Source organism: Gossypium hirsutum, chromosome A05 (genome assembly GCF_007990345.1).
Source record: "Gossypium hirsutum isolate 1008001.06 chromosome A05, Gossypium_hirsutum_v2.1, whole genome shotgun sequence".
NCBI lineage: Eukaryota > Viridiplantae > Streptophyta > Magnoliopsida > Malvales > Malvaceae > Gossypium > Gossypium hirsutum.
In genome coordinates this window covers 5,507,616-5,527,887 of record NC_053428.1, presented here as the reverse complement: position 1 = coordinate 5,527,887, position 20,272 = coordinate 5,507,616, and the positions used below count along the sequence as shown (strand labels likewise).

The 20,272-nt window shown below is 36.5% G+C and overlaps 4 protein-coding genes and 1 pseudogene across 5 annotated transcripts; 3 read left to right on the top strand and 2 right to left on the bottom strand.

Annotated features, from left to right (window-relative positions):
- The first annotated feature begins 241 nt into the window (after positions 1-241).
- On the top strand, positions 242-4,777 carry LOC107902810 (MDIS1-interacting receptor like kinase 2-like; annotated as a pseudogene).
- Positions 4,778-4,905: 128 nt separating this feature from the next.
- LOC121229254 (transmembrane 9 superfamily member 10) lies at positions 4,906-8,480 on the bottom strand. The gene is made up of 7 exons (XM_041112984.1): positions 7,991-8,480; positions 7,455-7,619; positions 7,259-7,368; positions 7,066-7,174; positions 6,847-6,959; positions 6,506-6,656; positions 4,906-6,424 (listed from the first exon to the last, which is right to left on the bottom strand). Exons 1-7 carry the CDS (start codon positions 8,099-8,101, stop codon positions 5,267-5,269), a joined length of 1,917 nt encoding a protein of 638 aa, XP_040968918.1. The 5' UTR covers positions 8,102-8,480; the 3' UTR covers positions 4,906-5,266.
- Positions 8,481-9,723: 1,243 nt separating this feature from the next.
- LOC121229253 (putative leucine aminopeptidase 1) lies at positions 9,724-11,170 on the bottom strand. Its single transcript, XM_041112983.1, has 3 exons — positions 10,929-11,170; positions 10,620-10,830; positions 9,724-10,051 (listed from the first exon to the last, which is right to left on the bottom strand). Exons 1-3 carry the CDS (start codon positions 10,975-10,977, stop codon positions 9,967-9,969), a joined length of 345 nt encoding a protein of 114 aa, XP_040968917.1. The 5' UTR covers positions 10,978-11,170; the 3' UTR covers positions 9,724-9,966.
- An 866-nt stretch (positions 11,171-12,036) lies between these two features.
- Positions 12,037-13,702, top strand: LOC107906888 (26S proteasome non-ATPase regulatory subunit 9). The gene is made up of 5 exons (XM_041112982.1): positions 12,037-12,176; positions 12,295-12,356; positions 12,474-12,569; positions 12,687-13,041; positions 13,366-13,702. Exons 1-5 carry the CDS (start codon positions 12,037-12,039, stop codon positions 13,385-13,387), a joined length of 675 nt encoding a protein of 224 aa, XP_040968916.1. The 3' UTR covers positions 13,388-13,702.
- Positions 13,703-15,830: 2,128 nt separating this feature from the next.
- LOC121229252 (probable GMP synthase [glutamine-hydrolyzing]) lies at positions 15,831-19,491 on the top strand. Of its 2 annotated transcripts, none has more exons than XM_041112981.1 (6): positions 15,831-15,983; positions 16,261-17,058; positions 17,755-17,812; positions 17,900-17,983; positions 18,059-18,200; positions 18,818-19,491. In XM_041112981.1, the coding sequence occupies exons 2-6, from the start codon at positions 16,572-16,574 to the stop codon at positions 19,184-19,186; spliced, it is 1,140 nt and encodes a 379-aa protein (XP_040968915.1). In that variant the 5' UTR covers positions 15,831-15,983; positions 16,261-16,571; the 3' UTR covers positions 19,187-19,491. The 2 variants fall into 2 exon arrangements, with proteins under 2 accessions (XP_040968915.1, XP_040968914.1); XM_041112980.1 differs by having other exon boundaries at positions 16,249-17,058.
- The last annotated feature ends 781 nt before the right edge of the window (positions 19,492-20,272 follow it).

The window sequence follows — 20,272 nt, the reverse complement described above, 5'->3', positions numbered from 1 at the left end:
ATGTAAATAATTTTAGTCCGAACTTTTACTTAAATAGTTATAATAGTTTGTAAAATATACTTCAGTATATATTGAAATTGATAATTGTAATCAATTATGTATATTTTTTTATTTTTTTAAATTGATAATTATATTTAGTTCCAATGGTTCAGCAGTGCTAGCAACAAAACAGGCGTTGTATTTTGTTGTCTTGCTGCAGTACATCCCTATTTTTCTTAGAGTTCTACCTTTGACATCAGAAATGAAAAGAACGGCAGGTGTCTTTGCTGAAACTGCATGGGCTGGACCTGCATACTATTTGCTATTATATATGCTTTGCAGTCATGTAAGCTTTGTGTCTTTGCTGAAACTGCATGGGCTGGAGCTGCATGCTATTTGCTATTATATATGCTTTGCAGTCATATAAGCTTTGTGTCTTTATTTCACTAGTTAAACTTGTCAATTATTCTCCTCCCTGTTGCTTTTGATGCTGTCTGAACCCTGTCCTTCGGCAAAGAAGCTTACTTGTAGAATCATGTTTTGATATCTGTTTTTGTTGGATGGATGATTCAGATAGTAGGGGCATTCTGGTACCTGGTAGCTGTAGAGCGAAATGATAGTGCTGGCACAACGCTTGTAAGGATATTGGTAGTGATTGCAACTACTGTGGGAATCAGCAGATGAAAGGTTACGACATATGGAAGGGCATGCGAGATTCTGTTCTTAATGAAAAGTGCCCAGTTAATGAAAATTATAATAATCCTCCATTTGATTTTGCAGTCTTCACACAAACTTTATCATCTGGTATTGTTTCATCAACTAAACTCTTTCCCAAATACTTGTACTGTTTGTGGTGGGGCTCTACAGAATTTGAGGTGAGAAAACATGTTCCTCCAAACTGTTGATTGAGAGATATAAATTAAGAAAAGAAGATAGCAGTGGATTCTGCTATGCGATATTTTGGAGGATATAATGTTTATACTAACACAAATAATTGCATTCGTATGAAACATCAATAATTAGCAGGTGGCGAGTTTTTGCATTCGTAGAAAAAACAAATAGTATAAAATATAGAAATAAAAACTAAATCCTGAAAATTCAAAAACAAAGAACCTAGTTGAAACAAATAAACAAAGTTTAACTAGAAAATTATTTCTCAAATTTAACTGAAATAGAATCATACTTAACAATACGAAACACTTGGCCACCAGCATACTTTTCAACCCCAATAAACACGAAGATACGCGGAACACAAAAGTACGTTAGCTATAAATGTAATACTTAGTCTATCTTTATAATCACCGTCTGAGCCACTAGTTTCCTTTAAAGTTGAGAGTAACCAATACTTGCCCTTACAGATTTAAGCTATGCTATTTTTTATCAACAAACTAGCCTTTTCATCATTCAGGGTCTTCTTCTTCAGCCTGCTTTTGGTTTCTTCTTTCCATGTCTTTGATTCTGTTTCGGGAACTTTTAGAGAAGCATCAACAAGACAGAAGGAACCGAATGCTCTTCTAAAATGGAAGGCTAGTCTTGATAATCAAAGTCAATCCTCCCTCTCTTCTTGGGATGGAAATGGCCACTGTAACTGGACTGGGATCATTTGTGACAAGTCTAGAAGGGTCAACCAGTTAAACCTTTCAAATTTCGGTTTAAAAGGTGAACTCTATGGTTTTAGCTTCTCTTCTTTCCCCAAACTTAATGTTATTGATCTCAGCTCCAATTATCTCAGCTGAACCATCCCATCAGGTGTTGGTAATCTATCTAGATTAACATACCTGGACTTGTCTTCCAATAATCTTCCTGGGTATATTCCCTTTGAAATAGGAAAGCTAAGGTCTATTTCAGAGCTTCATCTGGAAAGAAACATCCTAACAGGTTCGATCCCTCCTTCCATAGGAAACCTGACAGACCTGTCTTTTCTCCACTTACAAAAAAACATGCTCAATGGTTCTATACCTCAACAAATTGGAATGTTGAAGTCCCTGTATAAACTTGCACTCTCTGTCAATAATCTGGTCGGTTCTCTCCCTCCCTCTATTGGAAACTTAAGCAACTTATCTGTTCTTCGCCTTCATAGCAATAAAATTTCGGGGTCCATACCAAAAGAAATTGGAATGCTGGGTCCCCTTGAAGTGATTAATTTGTCCAATAATAGTCTTACTGGTGAAATTCCTGCTTCTATAGGAAACCTGACCAAAGTATATTGTCTTTACCTTTTTGCTAACAACTTTCATGGTTCGATTCCTCAACAGATCGGAGAAATGAGATCTCTCATTGACCTTGAATTGTCACACGCAAATCTCTCGGGTTTAATCCCTGCTTCTATAGGAAACTTGAAAAAATTGTCATATCTTTACCTTCAGCTTAATACACTATCAGGATTTATTCCTTCTAGTATTGGAAACTTGACAAATCTCATTGAACTATTCCTGCATTGCAATAAGTTACAGGGCTCGATTCCTTGGGAATTGGGTAAACTCCTATCCCTTGATGAGCTACTACTGTTCGGCAACAGTCTCAGTGGTTTCATTCCAGCAGAGATGAACAATCTTACAAGTTTGAAAGCTTTTGAAGTCTCTGAAAACTTCTTGATTGGCCATTTACCACAACAGGTGTGCCTTGGCGGAGTACTGGAAAGTTTTACTGCCCATGACAATTATTTCACAGGTCCAATCCCCAAGAGTTTGAAGAACTGTACCAGCTTATGCAGAGTTCGGCTTGAACACAATCAACTTATCGGGAATGTATCTGAAGAATTCGGCATATACCCGAACTTGGACTATCTTGATCTGAGTGGAAATAAATTGATTGGTGAGCTATCATCAAAATGGGGTCAGTGCCACAATCTAACAAGCCTAAGGATCTCTAACAATAATCTCTCTGGAGAAATACCCTCAGAACTTGGAAAGGCAACTCAGCTACGAGTATGTGACCTTTCTTTAAATCATCTAACTGGAGGCATTCCAAAGGAACTAGGAGAGCTAAAATTGTTGCTCAGCCTAATGCTGAGTGATAATCATCTTTCAGGAAGTATTCCTCCTGAAATTGGAATCCTATCTAGTCTTGTTCATCTTAACTTGGCGGCAAACAACTTAAATGGCTCCATTCCAATATGGTTGAGGCAGTGTGAAAATCTCTTGGAACTGAATTTGAGTGTCAATAGATTGAGTGGAGGAATTCCTTCTGAGGTTGGCAGCTTGTCTTTTCTTCAAATTCTTGATCTCAGTCAGAATTTTCTGATGGGTAAAATACCGAAGGTAGTTGGGAACTTGAAATCTTTAGAAAAGCTGAACTTCTCTCACAATAAGCTTTTCGGTTTTATTCCCTCAACTTTTGATGATATGTTAAGCGTAACATCTGTTGATGTATCCGACAATCAGTTGGAGGGTCCTCTTCCAGACAACAAGGCCTTTCGAGAGGCTTCATTTGAGGCTTTCAGAAACAACAAAGGCTTGCGCGGCAATATCACAGGTTTGGAAGTATGTTCTTCCAAATTAAGCAGTAATGTTGATCGGAAAAAGAATAGCAAAATTGTGATTGCAACTGTAGTCCCTATTTTATTCACACTGCTTCTTGTATTTGTTGTCTTTGGGATTCTTTCTTCTTCAAAACGAAGAGAAAGGAATACCGAGAACACACCAAGGGTAGTAGCAAGTGATAATCTGTTTTCAGTTTGTAACTATGATGGGAAAATGATGTATAAAATCATAGTTGAAGCAACTGAAGAATTTGACTCCAAATACTGCATTGGAGTTGGGGGATATGGAAGTGTTTACAAGACACAATTGTCTGATGGTCAAATTGTTGCTGTGAAAAAACTTCACCCACTTCCAGAAGGTGGGGTGGGAGATCAGAAAGCTTTCAACAGTGAGATTCGGGCCTTGACTGAAATACGCCATCGCAATATTCTGAAACTTCATGGTTTCTGTTCCCATCCCCAACACTTGATTTTGGTATACGAGTTCTTGGAAGGGGGAAGCCTGGAGAAGATACTGAGGATTAATGAACAAGCAATGGAATTTGATTGGATTAAGAGGGTAAATGTTGTCAAAGGCATGGCTAATGCTGTGGCCTATATGCACCATGACTGCTCCCCTCCTATTGTCCATCGTGACATTTCAAGCAAGAACATTCTGCTAGATTCAGACAATGAGGCTCATGTTGCAGACTTTGGCAATGCCCGGCTTCTAAAGCCTGATTCATCCAATTGGACCTCATTTAGAGGCACTTTTGGTTACATTGCTCCAGGTATGCTTTGTTTTCTTTTTTTAAGCTACAATTGTTGATAAAGTGAATTGTTAAACACGAGCTGAAATCATAACCATGCACTTGATCTCGCTTTTTGTTTTGTAGAGCTTGCTTACACCATGCAAGTGATTGAAAAATGTGATGTATTTAGCTTTGGAGTGGTGACACTGGAAACGCTTATGGGAAGGCATCCTGGGGATATGGTATCTTTCCTGTCATCATCAGTTTCTTCACTCACACCATCATTTTCATCATCAGCACCCTTCAATCAGTTACTACTGAAGGCTCTGTTAGACCAGCGTCTTCCATCTCCTAGGGAAAAAATAGCATCGGAAGTGGTCTTCGTTGTAAAACTTGCATCTCTATGCCTACATGCCACTCCACAATCTCGACCAAGTATGCAACAAGTTTCTCAGGAGCTGTCAACTCGGAATCCACCCTCGGTGAAGCAATTTCACACAATAACAATAAGCCAATTGTTTGATTCCAGCTGTTATACATCCTGAAGCCTGGCATGAAATACTCCCTTTTTTTTTTTTGGTTCTGTTCTGATTCTGCATTTCCTTGATTTCCCATGTTTTTATCACTTAATGTTCCAATTAGTTTGTATTATCCAAATTGGATTTGTCTGAATCCTAGAAGACATCGACCAAAAAATAAAAGGTTAGCAGACAGTTTAGACGTATGAATTGATAATTTCTTTTATTATCCTTAAAGGACACAAATTTGGAATTCATTCTTCACAGAATTGCAAGGACTATTATGCGTGTAAATACATGGATCCTTCAATTCTAGAAGAGATTTCTCAACAATCTCTCAAGGGTCTTATACAAAATAGTAATGGAACCAATTAACAAGTAAACATAGCCAGCAACCACCATAGAACCTGTATGGAGGCGGCTAAGATAATTAACAATTTCTATGATCATAGATTCAAAACTGAACCCCAAACGGTAATTCGCCGATTTCCTCTGTTTTGTGTAATCTGAACATCCTTGTAATGAAACAAACTAAATCTTCAAGTTGCAATATCAGATCAATCAATCTTCACAGATGAGTAGATGAGCCTAGTGAACCAGAAGCAAGCATAGAAACCAATTGTACCAGTTAGCACGAAGAACGAGTAAGATATTATCAACATATACCCAAAGTATAAAACCCCAGATACTGCCTTTGTGATCTCAAGCTTTGTAAAGAAGTAGAAGGCAGCATAGTGGAATAAGTAAAATGCTGAAGAACCCGAAGTCAAGTATGATCTCCACCACCATAGGTAATCCTCACTGCATAGCTGGAAGTAGCAGAGTACGACTGTGATCTCGGCACAAGTGATAATAAGAATGACAAAGACAATGAAGAGGAAGCCAAATATGTAATAGAACTGATGCAACCATATTGAAGTGAGGATGAAAAAGAGCTCAATGAAAACAGCCCCGAATGGAAGTATACCCCCAATTAGGATGGAGAAGGCTGGGTTCATGTACCAAGCCTGTTCTGGAATTTGCCTTGGGATTTTATTAGTTTTCACTGGATCCTCAGTTGCTGGCTTCTTAAAACCAAAATAACTACCCACAAAAACGAGTGGTACTGAGATTCCAAACCACAACAATACCAATGCAAACATGGTTCCAAATGGCACCGCTCCCGAAGATTTCTGGCCCCATATCAGAGCATTCAAGACAAAGAAAATGGCAAATACAGTTGCAGGGAACATAAATGCTGTTTTGAGTGTAATTTTCTTCCATTCTGTTCCCTTGAACAGCTTATAGAGACGAGCTGAGGAATATCCAGCAAACAGGCCCATGAAGACCCAGAGTAGGAGCATGGCTGTCATTAACCCACCTCTATTTGAGGGGGACAGAAAGCCAAGGAGAGCAAAGATCATCATAACAAGAATCATACCAAAAAATTGAACCCCTGTTCCCACATACACACAGAGTAAGTCAGAATTGGCTGGAGGCCTGAAAACATCCCCATGGACCAGCTTCCACCCTGTCTCATCCTGGGCTTCTTCTTGGGTTTCGAGTTGGTTATACTTGGAGATATCCCGATAAAGAGTACGAAGCATGATCATAGCCACCATCCCTGAGAGGAAAAGTATGATCATCAATGAATTAACAATTGAGAACCAATGGATCTGGTCATCAGCCATTAGAAGATAGGTATCCCATCGGGATGCCCACTTTATATCACTTTCCTGCAAGATGATAACAATTAGTTTGTTGATTAGCCAAACTACATGGTATTCTTATTTTACAAAGAGAGACACAAGGCCGACCTGGAACTCAACATCATATGTAAATATGATCTCCTTTTTTTCTTCAACCTCTTGAGGAGATTCAGAACTAGTAACAGCACGTTTTGCATGGGGGTCACAGGTTGTCAGACGGGTCTTCTCATTCCACTCACCTTCGTGTTCATGTTTAACACTGCATTGTACATTCATGAAATTGGTTCGGTTAGAAATGTACAAAATAAAACTAATGGTAAGAGAGGGTAACAGATATGCCTCGCATTGTACATTCATGAAATTGGTTCGGTAAGAAATGTACAAAATAAAACCAGTGGTAATAGAGGGTAACAGATATGCCTCTATCATAGAGAATGAAATTTTTTAACCTGAATGGTTTGACCTCAAATCCAACAATCCTTGCAGAGCCTGACAATGGATCCTTGTGATATTTGACTGTAAAAGTCAAGTGATTGTGGATAAAGTGTTTTTCTTCCTTGCTCTACAAGTAAGGAAACCAAACCAGCAGTGCTTGCATCATCAAATGGCAAAAATGATAATAACAAAAAAAAAAGTTCTAAATAGATGTCAAACAATCTAGCACTTACCCCAGCATACTGTCCTCTGAGACCAACATGATATCCATACTGATACACTACAGCATTTTCCTGATCAGGCCTTCTTATAGGAACAACCAATGGAAGGTTATCCAAAATCCTGTTGCAAACATATCATAGATATCACTTACTAAAAGAAGAAAGGGGAAACTACAAATAAGATTATCAAGAATGAGATCCTCACATGTTAACTCGATACTCATCGTTGATCTTCTCCTTGAAAGCCTTTGCAGCTTTTTTATCAAGAATTTTACGACATACAATATTGCACATTTGTGGTTCTCTCATTTTAAACTGTAAACAAATAATCCCTCTCAATCACTGAAAAAACAAGGCCCAGAAAAGAGATATAAAGAAGTGATCTTAGAGTCCAAACGCACCACATAAGGAGAGTTTTCAATACGATCACCACGGAGGACTTCCCCAAGATTCTCTGCACTGTCAACTATATGCTCAGGCTGACAAAAGGGTAGGAAATAATAGGAATAAGGAAGTTGAGTTTTAGTTGAAGTCAGCTTATTCACTTTCACCAACAATGGATCTCCCTGCATAAATACAGAGACAAGTTGGTTAAAGCAAAGATCCCGTAGACTGATAATTGGGAATGACAGATTCAGTAAGCTTTAATCAACATTTAAATTTCATAAATAATCTTCAAATGTTAAGCCAAATTGACCATATAGAACTAAGGAAAAAAATAAAAGCTTGAAACTTAACAGACTTAATTTCCAAAGAATCATCGTATCCAAATTCATTAAACCGAAACACCTATTAATTCTAGAGATCATAAAACACAGATCTAAACAAAACCCAATAACAGAACGGAAAATCCAAGTCAACCCAAAGATCCAAAGCACACGATAATGCCAACATTAACTTACATGCATGTCCCATGCATGCATCTGATGAAACTGACCTTTTTGAAATCTTCAGGAGCAACACCAGGGAGGTAGAAACAATGGGCTCGAAGGAAGAAGAGAGCTACCAAAGAGAATATCCATGCGACGTCAAACCTATGACCCGCCATGGTTTCTGTCCGGATCTAGATCCGTTTCCCAGATTCCCACTTTCCAAAGGAATTAAAAAGAAGAAACAAAAAAACCTTACTTTACTGAGTTGAATTTTCTTGTTTGTGAGGGAAGAAATGAAGAGAAAGTTAGGGACAAAGAGAAGAAAAAGGGTGGTTCGTTGGTAAGCACGAGACGAAAGCCCTGCGGAGAGAGAGCAGTCAGAAACTATACGTTTATAGAGGGACCCTTCCTTCCCTAGTCACCAACCGTCTGATTTAAATTCTCTGATTTTCGATGTACGGTCTTGATCTTCATCAGGTGACCTTGACGGTGACAGTTTGGAGCCATAGGGTTTACATATGTTCTTCGTGTTTGTGTCAGTCTAATTTTCAGCTATTCCTAGAAATGAAAACATGAATAAATTATTATTATTGACAAAGGAAGAATTTTCAGATTGATGAGCCCATTTTTTATTTCTCATAAATGAGAATAATAAATAATTGGTAAAAACCCTCACTGGTCCCTCTTAATTTCGATATTGGTCAAATTGACCCCTCTAAAAAAGTAATTTAACCCCTATCAATTTTGAAAGTAAGACAATTAAAAAGTTTACTTTTTCATTAATTTATTCTACGTTTTAATTGATATAATAACAAATTTAACCTTCAATACTTTCAAATTCTATCATTTTGGTATCGATCAGAGGCGAAGTTAGGAGGGCTAGCAGGGCCCCAGCCTCCCCTAAAATGAAAAATTATTATTTAGGCTCTTTAAAATTTTTTAAAATTTTAAATTAGTAAAGATAAAATTTCACTTTGCCCCCCTTAAAATTAAAAAATTTGATTTAATCCTTTAAAAATTATAAAGATATAGACTATAAAAAATTAAAATTTCATTCGGCCCCCTCTAAAAAATTGTTCTGGCTTCGCCACTAGTATCGATTATAAAAATTCAACAAAGTGCTCATTGGATATCAACAAATTTAGAATCAGGATTAAATTGACAGAATATGTAAATAGTGAAGGCTAAGCTTGTTAACTTTTTTTTAGAATTAGGATAAAATTAATAGAATATATAAATATTAAGGGCTATTATACCAACCAAAAGTATGATAACTCGATAAAGTAGTGAACACCGTGATTAATTGTTCATGATTGCTCACTCTCGAATTTTAAAAGGACTAAATTACTCCATTTTTTTAAAATGAATCAATTTATTTAATATCAAAATTAAAAAAACACCATATAAATTATCTACCTAAATAACTCTTAATATCTATCAGATTTATCCAGAAAAGCAAATTTATTTAGACCTCTAAAACGTGTATGATTGATTCTGATACATTTTCCCTTTTTATATTATAATAATTGGCATAAACTAATAAATTATAAATCCCATTTTCACATTTTTCCCTATCAAATAATAAGATCATAATTAATTTATTACTATTTTCATTATTTATTTATTTATTTATGTGTTTAATATAAAGAAAAAGGGTATTTAAGTTATAAGCTCATTAAACCCAAAGAATAGACATGAAAGGACTGGATCTGTTCATGCACATTATGATGATCAAAACCCAAACGCAATAACTTCTAAAATTATTACTAGAAAAAAAAAGAAAAAAAGAAGAGAGGTTCATTTAAATATATGAGATTTGGTGTTTATAAAGTTGGTGAGTGATCAATCTCTAGATTAGGTGTGATGATCCAACTACGCTTAACTTAAAGATGTTGGATCTAATGGTAGTTTAAATAACAACTATCATCACAAAAAAGTAAGAACACTTTTTTTCAAAGGCAAAATCTCCCTTTCTTAATATCAAATATTGTCTTATTATCCCTAAAGTTTGCTGATTTGTTATAAGCATTTTATAAATCAATTACAGAGCTATTTTTTCTATAAGCATATACTGTAGCATAGCTTGAATGATGATAACCCTCATGTCTCCCACCACAACTTGTTCTCTGCACATATGTAATTGAAACAAGTGAACAGGAAAGAGCTCAGCCACTATGATGAAGAAGATTTAAGTGCAGATACTCTATTGTAGTAAACTAACACAGAAAAGAAGATAAGTTATTCAATGCCAGGCTACCAATTGGTGTGCTCGAAATTGGGAAGGTTTAGGAGAAAAAAGGCTTTGATAATATCTCCAGGTCTCACGTGTCATGTTTTCACAAGATGCAACAATAAAAGATCCAGTGCGGAAATTGGAAAAGAACATGCAAATGAAAGAATAAATAAAAACATAATAAAGAAAAGCTGCTCCTGGGGGTTTGATTTGCCCGAGGACTTTTGCTGTACCAAGAAGTGCTGCAGAACCTTCCGTGTCAGTTTTCATGTTCTCAGTCGAGCAACCAAGTCCGGTCTTGATATTGTGGCCACCACGAACAACATTTAAGACAAGCAGTATGAACTTGAAAAGAAAAAAGGCAGGCATCTAATCTCTATCCTTGTTTTGTTTCCTAAAGTAACTGATTATAAATGTATCTTCTTGTTAGAATATGTTTATGTAAGTATATGTGAAATTACCTGTCAAGAGTTGATCCTTTTCCAACTAGTGATAACTTAGCTTTAATAGGTCCACTTGGGGGTTTGTAGCACAAATGGATGAGATAAGGGGAATCTACAGATGTTGCAGCAACACCCATATAAGATCTCATCTTCAACTCCTTCCATTGCTCTACTGTCGAGATGTTTATATGTAGAATATCGTTGTACCAGGAAGCAATATTTGAAGCCTCTGCAGCAACGTAAAATTAAAGATTAATCATCCTTACTAATAACTGTTAAAAGAAAGGATGGTTTAACAAAAAATGCAAGGATAATGCTTGTACGAACCAAAATTAACCAATGGAAAAAGCGAATCCAAGGATCTAACTAGGGTCATCTTATAACATACGTACTAAAAGCTGACCAACGTAGTTAGCTAATTCTTGCTCCTTTTATTTCAGAATTGCGCCTACACTCGTCAACCAATGGCAGGCACATAAAACTTTTTAAAGCCCTTTAAAGAATCAATCCACAGTCAAAGGTCAATGGTTTTTAAGAACAGAACTTGTATCTCCAAACATTCAAAGTTGACAGCTTTCTAAGAAAGATAAATACCCCTTCTAAGATTTCAATATAAACCAAAGGCACTCAAAGTTTATGGTGTTTAGACTTTTTAATTTTTATGAAGTATTTATATCCAACACTTGTATTTGACACACGGATATAGAGATACGACTTTTAAGATTTTCCTAATACATGAATTAATTTAGAAAAATTAATAATATTGTGTCAGATACATACTCATATTCAACACTCACACTCGAATTCATATAACATAAATTAAAACAGAAATTTTTTTATATTAGAAGGCTGAGTATGGCCAAGAGTGACGCCAGCGAGAGTGTGTGCCACGAACTTGGCTCTTAGGAGAACACAAAGAAGCAAGTGGTAAGTAAAATCTAAGCGTAGACGAACAACGTTACTTAATGAATAACAAAGAAGTTCAAAGAAAAAGAATGAGAAACTGATTGAGATGGCTGCAGAGACACAAGTAGATTGCATCGAAGAAACAATTTCTTGTGGTTAAATCCTTAACAGGCACAAACCATGTTTCGACATGAATTGAGATTTGGTAATGAATCATCAGCTCGTGCAAATGACGGATGGCATTGACAATTGACATCATTTTAAAGGGCATCTCATGTCATCTGAAGTCCGTGCTTTCACTTTATGGGTCTAGTCCTTGATTCGGCTTATTGCATTGCCACCGGACGTTGGGAAAATAATCCTAAGCCCAATCAATTTAATATCAGCCCAAATTGCCTGAATCACGTGCCTTCGTCTTGCAAGTCCTCACGATATATACAGTGGTTTTTTCCCAGAAAATGAAAACCCCACAAACCCTATTTTCTTTTCCGCCAAGTTAGTTCTAAAACCTACAGAACTACGCTTAAGAATGGTAGGGGCAAATCTGAAATCGGAGACGATGAAGCTGATGGACAAGAGAAGTGCAATGGAGGCTGAGATGAACGCCATAATTGAACAGCTTTGTCAACCTGGGGGTCCTGGTCTCTCTGGCAACCTCGTCGATTCCGAAGTATTTTCCTTTTCTCTTTATTTGGATATCCATCTTTTTTTATTTACTTCAATTTCGTTTTTAGGATTGAAAGTTTCAATCTTTTCTCTTTCTTGAAATTAGGGTTTCTGTATTTTCAGGGTTTCCTCGTGCTGATATTGACATCCCTGTTGTTCGAGCACAACGGCATCGTCTTGCTGGTAGGCTTCATTTCATTATTTTCATATTTGTTAGGATGGTAGAGTTGTGCATTTGAGGAAGGTTTGTCTTAAGTATATTATTATTAATAAACTTTTTTTTTCATTTAATTTGAGCAGAACTGAAAAATGATCACCAGGAAATTACAGAAAAAATTGATGTTAATATTCAAGTTTTGCATTCAGCAAAACTCACGTCAACTCCTAAAGATTCAGGTTAGTAGCTCAATTTCTTGCACCATTTGTTTAGATAAATGATTTTCTGCTATGATCTTCCAATTACCTTATGTTTTCTAATGGAAGTTTAAAATTACCTATTTACCAATCCGATAGGTGTTGAAACGAATCAAAATGCATCAGTTGCCAATGCTGGTGCATCAGCGTCCTTGCAAAACCTTGTTTTGAGGGATTCTTCGAGTGCGAATGATGTGGATATGATTTCTAGTATGCCCTTTGCAATGGTTGATGAAATAGCTGATGCATCTCCGGCAGCTGAGGATGGTTTACAACTTGGAGACCAGATTGTGAAATTTGGTAATGTGAAAGCTGGAGATAGTTTGCTACAACGACTTGCTTCTGAAGCTCAGGCTAATCAGGGTCATCCCGTACCTGTCATAATCATGAGACAAGGAGCATTGCTTAATCTATCATTGACTCCTAGAACATGGCAAGGCAGGGGCTTGCTAGGGTATGTCATTTCTACTTAATCTGCTTATCGGTAATAGCTTTAAATTACAAATCATGTCAGTACATCTATACCTTCAGTTTAGATTTTTAAAACAAATATTCAATTTCAAGAAAATAGTTGAGGCCAGATATAATGATTGGTCATGAACAGTAGTAATATATACTTATGCAATCAGTAGGAGAGACAAGTAGGGCTTATAGATTATTGCTGTAGTGAATATTGTTGCTTAACATATGCATGAACTGCAAAAATAAATTGCTTAGCGTTGCCTACTTATACACTTTGGAATATTTACTAATATGTGGATGATGGGGATCTATGCAGATGTCATTTTCGTATCATGTGATTTTTCTGCATCAATGGATCAGAATACAGCAATTTGGTTGCCTTTATCTGTTAGACAATACTCAGACAGGCACATTGACATGATTTTTTTTCCGTCTATATATACCTTGGATTCTTGAGGATATGCCAAATATTTTGTTTTTGAATGAATCCAATGTTTCTCTTGCATGGCTGAGATGGGGTTTTTTTAAGCTTTTAGATTGATACTTCATTATTCCGTGTGCTGTGAGGTAAGGAAAGCTACTGCTGCTGTTATTCTGTCACTTGCTTGTACAACTCAAATCTATGTCAAGATGAATGAAGTTAATTTCTAGTAGGTGTTTCAGAGTCGTAGGTTTAAGGAGAAATGACTGATTTTTCAGCTAAATGATTAATTGAGTTCTTGTTCTTAAGAAGCCATTCTTCTTGATAGGAACTAGGAAGCCCCTAATATTAGCTAGTGAGAGTTTATCAGAAGGAACATGGCAAACTATCCCGTAACAAATAGTTTGTCAACTTGAAATTGAGATTTTTGAAGCATGCTTACATGGAGATCAGATTCAGATGCTTACATATGAGGTAGCCGGTGATATAGATTATATCTTAGGGAAGGGTTGTAGGACCTTGAAAGTTTTATGTACACTGTTAATTTGTAGGCTTGGTTGGAGGGAGGTTGGGTTTGTTTGCAATGTAAGTTTGGTTTAGCTTTCAATGAAAGCTGACGCGGAACGTAAAATTATGGGAGTGAGAAAAAGAATCCATAAACATTTGCACTATTTGAAGTGTTCAAACAAAGAAAGATAGGGATTTGAGTCTTGAGATACTTTGCCTTCTCCACCACCCCATCCCATGTCAAATAAGTCTCTTAAGATTTGATACTCTGCCCTCTCTAGTATGAGTTGAGAGTCTTGAGACCAATGACTGAATTTATGATTTTCAAGTTCGAAGAATGAAATCTCTCTTTTTCAGCTCCTTTACTTGATTAATAGCAAGGAAGGGATTTGTGTTGCATTTCCTTGCTTTCGCTTTTGCTTTTCAAGTTTCATCTCTAAATCTTCCTTTCACTTCTTTAACTTTAATCCTAACTTTTCTTCTGTTGTACAATATAAAAAGTATATTTGTCAATAGAATATGACAAAAACATTCCCGTTCCTGCACTAGGTCAAATGCCTACGGCCTACCCCATGTAAATTATAGTTTACTCTATAGCTATTTAAAAGTGTTGGGTAAGAAAACTTGATTCATTTCTACCCCCTTGTTTCTCGGTTGATGATTCCCACTTTCATATCCACTACAGCTGAAATGCTGCATATATCCACTATCAGATAATAATCCATATATGTACTTAAAAAAATTCAAGAGTAAGTGGATCAGTAAATTAAACTTTTCGCATTAGAAGATTACTTGGTTTTAAATTCTATTTTTATTCTTGAACCCCACACCATAAAGATAATAAAATATTGGACCCAACTTAAAGAAGTTGGACAAAACAGTAGATTACTCACCTAAATATTAATTGCTTTTTCTTTCTTAGATGAGATATTGTCATTTGGGGAAATTGGACTGGTTAATACACATCTCCCTTCAAGCGCTAAAATCGGATTTAGGCAGAGGTTAATACTTTGTAAACATACCTATTGTGGAAATGGTGGTGCAAACACGATACCTGGTGACAGCAAGCTTTTCTTCTTTCCAACAGGCAACGTATTGAGCAAGTTCCTTAAATTGATCTTTGTGCTGAAAACCCTAAACCACGTTTCTGCGATTAATTGCTTAGCAGAGGCCTAAATGAAGCTGAAACCATTCGCTTAATTTTAGCCCAGACGCATGAAAAACTCAATTAAGAGTTAGCTGCGTGGGCCACGCTTAGAATTAACAACCATTGAATTTCTTGGTAACCCAACTGGACCCAGAAGAAAAAAAAAACTGGGTTTCCATTGGTCATTGTCATAGGATGAAATCTCAACTTGGAATGTAAAAGTAAAAAGCCAGAACCAAAAAATTTCAAATCAAACCAAAGTCAAATTCAATTACAGTTCACCTTACAATTCTTTGTTCTTCCTTCTCGTTGTGCTGCTAAACTTGGAACAGATTCCATTACCACGGGCACACTACATATAATTATTGTCGTGGAGGATGGTCCCCTAAGTTGAGTTGTATAACTTATATCGAGCAAGTTAATCATTTTTTGTTATTTTAATGGCATTTTTTCTCATAAAATGAAATCCAGTAGCAGACATTAAAAAATAAGTTGATCCCCCTATCCTATGCTTATTTGGTACACCAAACCTTCATTAACCTATATATAGAACCGGTCACTCTCATATAAAATACAGCAAGCAAAAGGCCAATCTTCACTTTTCTTTATCCTCCATTCATTGGTTCGTTACTTCTCTGTCTACGCTATTAATATAGTAATTTTGAGACGGTAATCCAGTCCTCGTAGATCGAACGCTTTTTTTTTTAAGTTTCCAATCAAATTTTCTCGGTCACTTTCCTGCATTTATTCGAGAAAAAGAAAGAAGAAAGTATGGAGATGCTTGCAGATGTGTTGGCTTTTTTTCTTCCTTGAGAGAGTGACTGGAAACGACACAGTTTGACAGCACTTTTCTTTTGAGGTAACAGAATAACTTTATCTCTCGTTTCCACAATGCAGAATAGAATCTCTGTTTTCTTTTAAGCTAAATTCGAATGCTTTAAATGAATATACAACGTGATCCCATTTTTTTTTCCTTTTTCTTTTCTAATTTTTTTAAGTTTAAAGTATGAACCTTTAGCTTCTACTTCTTAAAAAAGTGATCTCATTTTTGTTTAACTTTGGTTTGGGTATTCGTTCTTTTGTGTTTTCATGCTGATTTGAAGACCTTGTTTTTAACTTTGTAGGACTTCTTGTAGGGTGAAAAGCTAAGATCTGCTTGGGAAGCTCTCAAGGGATAAATGTGTGTACTGTAAGCTCAAAATATTATGCAATTGTTGGCGCTGAAGGGTTTGATGAAGTTGTTTAACCTTTTCCTTTATGAGGAATGTGATTGTTTTTTGGATTTTATTAGTGAGTTCTGATAATTGAGGTTGGATTGACAATGTTGAGGATTGGAATGAGCTAAAGAGCTGATAAAGTGAGTGAACTTTGGACTGTTTTGAGGGTTTCAAAAGAAAAAACTGAGATCCCTTAATAATTAGTGTTGATTTGATAGATTTCTTAACCTATGTCTGGTGCTCCAAGATTGAGGTCGATGAATGTGACCGATTCTGAGGCAAGGCCTGTACTAGGACCTGCCGGAAACAAAGCTGGTTCGTTGAGTGCTAGAAAACCAGCTTCAAAGTCTTCGAAGAAGGTTGAAAAGTCTTCCGTTGAGGTGACTGTAGTAGAGGAGAAAAAAGCACTTCCATCATCAACTGTTAATTCTCTTTCTCCAAAAACTCATTCTCTGAGTGTTCCTTCAGTGCTACGCCGCCATGAGCGCCTATTACATTCTAGTTTATCGCTAAATGCCTCATGTTCATCGGATGCTTCCACAGATTCATTTCAAAGTCGAGCATCAACTGGTAGGTTAAATCGTTGCGATAGTTTAGGAAGTAGGAGGAAGCCATATGCATCAAAGCCGAAAAGTGTTGTTTCTGATGACAGTTTGGATTTGTCATCTAATAGTTCACATCCTAAGAAGAGATGCGCATGGGTGACACCAAGTACAGGTGTGTTCCCATGTCCTCTAAGTTCTCAGTGTCATTCCATGATTGATTAGAAATTCTGTTAACATCTTCTTCCCAAGACTGCTTTGAATTGTAGTTATAGCTGCAGAAGCTCCTCTAAGTATCATGTTAGGCAAATTCCCCTGCACATACCTTCTTACTGTCATAAACAAAAGAATTATTTGGGATGGCCACGGCCATGGGCATACGGAATAGGATATAATTTATTTGGTTCTGCACCAAGAACAAAGCAATACATTGTATAATTCACACTTTTCATGTTCTCAAATCCCAGCTGCAGTATTAGGTTATTCAAGTAGTATAGTTATAGAGCGCCAGGAGGGTTCAGAATTTATCCAAATGAACCATAGGTGGCATCTCAAGTTCTTGACCCATGCAAAAGTAAAACAGTGCCTTTGAACTATCCATTTACTTTACATTTTTCAGTTTTGTATGGTTATCACCAAATACATTATATGGCAGTAATAGGATAAATGCGAATTAGTTGCACTTTCAGAGGTTCAGGCATTACATTCTAAGTGAGAGACTGTCTAACAGACTATTGTTTTCAAGTCATCTCTAATCCATGGAGGGAGTTCTATTTCATTTAATGAAAGCATTCCACTTTGGTTTCGTTGATCCTTTGGTTCCTCTTATCGCATGTTTTCTGTGTACTTATTTTTGTTTTTTCGGTATCAGATCCAAGTTATGCTGCTTTCCATGATGAAGAGTGGGGAGTTCCTGTACATGATGACAGGTACGTGGTCTCATCCGTCTGTTTTCTTATCAAAAGGGCTCTCTCTCTAACAATAAAATTTCGTTTGATATTGTTGTCCATATGCAGGAAACTGTTTGAGCTGCTTGTACTATCGGGTTCGTTATCTGAACTTACATGGTCTGCTATCCTAAGCAAAAGGCACATATTTAGGTACTGTTTCCTTGTAAGTTCAATTTACTCCATTGAATAAGCAGACTCATTGCTGAACTGTTATGTTTTATTCAGAGAAGTTTTTATAGATTTTGATCCTGTTGCTGTATCAAAATTGAATGAGAAGAAGTTAATAGCACATGGTAGCGTGGCAAGTTCTTTGTTATCAGAACTAAAGCTGCGAGTTATTGTCGAGAATGCACGCCAAATATCTAAGGTAGATCATCTCATTCTTCTTTTAACCATTACTTTTTACCTTGGTTGGCATGAAAGGTAGCGCTCCGTGAATCACATGTAAGTAGAATAAATTAGTAATAGTGCTGCATACCAGATAGAATATGACAAAAGAGTTGGTTAACAATGGAAGATATAATTCAATGCTATCTTGAAAGATAAATCACACTTCTGGCCTTATGCTACACACATATTTCTTGATGCAAAATTCATTCAATTGACCGTTACACTCAATATTAGGACCGCTTACTTTGTTCTTTCTTGTTCTAGCAAGTAGTTAAACAAAAATAAAAGGTGCTTAGTGATCACTTATTTTATTAGGTTAGATAAAAAGCAGCTAAATAGTGGTCCTAAACCCTCTCTGAATCATATGGAACAAAAATACCACATGACTAGGATGTACAATTTGATGACATATTAGTGTTATTTTAATGACAAGACTTAATATTCCCCCTCCATTAGATGCAGCTCGCATAGTTGGTAAGTCCCAAGTCATTCATATGGATTAATTACTTTCCATTGCCAACCTTTAGCTCTTGTCACTGAAGTAAGTACTTTCCATCATTGCAATTGACCTTTTGTAGGTTTTGGTGATGCCAGGTTATAGATGAGTTTGGTTCGTTCGACCAGTATATTTGGAGTTTTGTGAACCACAAGCCTATAGTTAGCAGATTCAGATACCCTCGTCAGGTTCCAGTTAAGACCCCAAAAGCAGATGTCATAAGCAAAGATCTCGTAAGAAGAGGTTTCCGAAGCGTGGGGCCGACAGTCATCTACTCTTTCATGCAAGTGGCGGGAATAACAAACGACCATCTCACAAGTTGTTTCAGATTCCAGGAGTGTATAACTGCAGCAGAAGCAAAAGAAGAAAATGTAACCAAAGATCCGACTGAAAAGAAAGAAACTGTTAATGTGATCAACACAGAATCGTCCGTAGCTATCGATGAATTGAGTTTCTCCTCCGAATGATGCTGGGTGGTGGTAGATGGCGTTCCACGTTCGACCATCAGTTTACCACAGTAATTGATTCAATACACATACTCTTGGGTAATAACGTAAGTGCCTTTTGCATATAAAGGTTTGTTAAATACTTGCTCATAATGACTTTGCCAGATTAGAGATTTCTGGAAAGTAAATTAAAAGTTAACCGGTGAAATGTGCTGTTGACGGGGGCCTGCCTGTTTGTCATAAAAGTATTAAATTATGATGCACCATTTTCTTTTTCTCTTTGTATATTTGAAAAAGTTTACTAAGTAAAGATCATCTTTTATATACCCGACACTGGCATCGGTTTCTGCTGCCTAGATTTGCCATTGGATCTGTGGCCACCAGTTTCTTTACCATCATATTATTATGTGGGACTGGCTGAAGGTGTGGACTCAAACCTTGTAAGTTGCTGGACAGCTAAAGCTTACACTTGACAAAAGTCGGTTTGCTTTAAATGGGCCGGGTTTTACATTTGTGTCCTGAAAGGGGTCCCATCTTTACTACGCATGCTTGTTTGTTGTGTTGGACCCAATATTACAATGCTGTAGGGTACCTCTGTTTCCTTTGTTTCTTGTTGAGATAATAATGGCTTGATGATGGATGCTTCTGTCTGAGAAAACTCTAGAAAACTTCCAATGCTTTGCTGTACTTTGCATTAGATGAGAAGAGTAAATAGTAGATGGTCGACCGTTCAAATATAAATGAGAAATGGCCCAAGTCATGGATTAAGAGGAATGCATTGATACAATGCAATAACATAGATTAACAGAAAAATGAACTTCATTAAGGAAAAAAAAAAAACATCACAGAAGAGTTGCATGTATATCTTTGTAGTTTCACAATGGAAATAAGAGATCATGAAAGGATTAACTTTTCAAAACCTTTATTATAAAAATGATGAATATTTAATTTAATTACTAGATGTGCTCAGCAGCAGGTCTAGGTTTGATATCCACCTAAAACATCATCCATTTCTTCCACAGTAAGATAAATATAAAGTTTCAATAAATTTTCAAAATATAAATGAAGAAATGTCTTTTAGGGCACGTCTCGTCCACTCGAATGAAA